Source organism: Phaethon lepturus, unplaced genomic scaffold (assembly GCF_000687285.1).
Source record: "Phaethon lepturus isolate BGI_N335 unplaced genomic scaffold, ASM68728v1 scaffold24058, whole genome shotgun sequence".
In the NCBI taxonomy this organism is placed as follows: Eukaryota; Metazoa; Chordata; class Aves; order Phaethontiformes; family Phaethontidae; genus Phaethon; species Phaethon lepturus.
The window spans coordinates 1-718 of record NW_010560068.1 but is presented as its reverse complement, the minus strand read 5'-3'; the positions used below and the strand labels follow the sequence as shown (position 1 = coordinate 718).

The 718-nt window shown below is 66.7% G+C and overlaps 1 protein-coding gene across 1 annotated transcript in view; it reads right to left on the bottom strand.

The window, feature by feature from the left end:
* LOC104625824 (semaphorin-4C-like) overlaps positions 1 to 699 on the bottom strand; it is a gene marked incomplete at both ends in the record, with an annotated part of 2,497 nt that extends 1,798 nt beyond the window's left edge. The window contains 3 exon segments of the mRNA XM_010293566.1: positions 55 to 171; positions 257 to 353; positions 586 to 699. Coding sequence (XP_010291868.1) covers positions 55 to 171; positions 257 to 353; positions 586 to 699 — 328 coding nt within the window.
* Positions 700 to 718: the final 19 nt, after the last annotated feature.

Genomic DNA, 718 nt, shown 5'->3' with positions numbered 1-718 from the left:
CCGGGGCGGGGGGTGCCCACGCCGTGTCCCCACACCGTGTTCCCCCAACCCTACCGTTCAGCCAGGAGGTGAGATACTCTGTCTTCATGGAGTAGTGGGGGCCCAGGTTGCGGAGGATGACGGGCTCCGTGCCCAGGAAGTTGTTGAAGGTGGCCGAGTACAGCTCCCCGTCTGTGAGGGAGGGTTTTAGGGAGGGGGGCAGGGGGCACGGCAGACGTCCCCCCGACCCCAGCGGGTGCCCAGCAGTGCCACCTACCCACGATGAGGCCGGTGTGTCCCTTGGTGGGGTCGTACGGACACTTCCCCTTGCCATCCTCGAAAGCCACTTGGTCCAGGGTGAAGCCAGACAGTTCCTGTGGGGCACAGGAGTGGGTGGGGGTCCCAGCCCCCTCCCCAGTTCATGTCCCTCCGTGCCCAAACTGGCCCCGGGCACAGGGACACCCCCCAAGAACCCCCCTGGGGACAGGGACACCCCTGGATGATGCTCCTGGGGCCAGCAGGGGGGCTGCCCCAGACCTCATGCCCAGGGTGGGGAGCCGGGGGGCTGACAGGATTTTGGGGGCCCCCTCGGGGGGCCGCACTCACGATGTAGGTGCACTTGGGCTGGAAAGCGTAGGTGCCGCAGGCGTAGAGGTGGGAGCTGTTGTAGCTCTGCAGGAAGCGCACGTAGTTGAAGCAGTCGGTCTGAGGCGGGGGAGAACAGCCGGTTAAAGGGGTG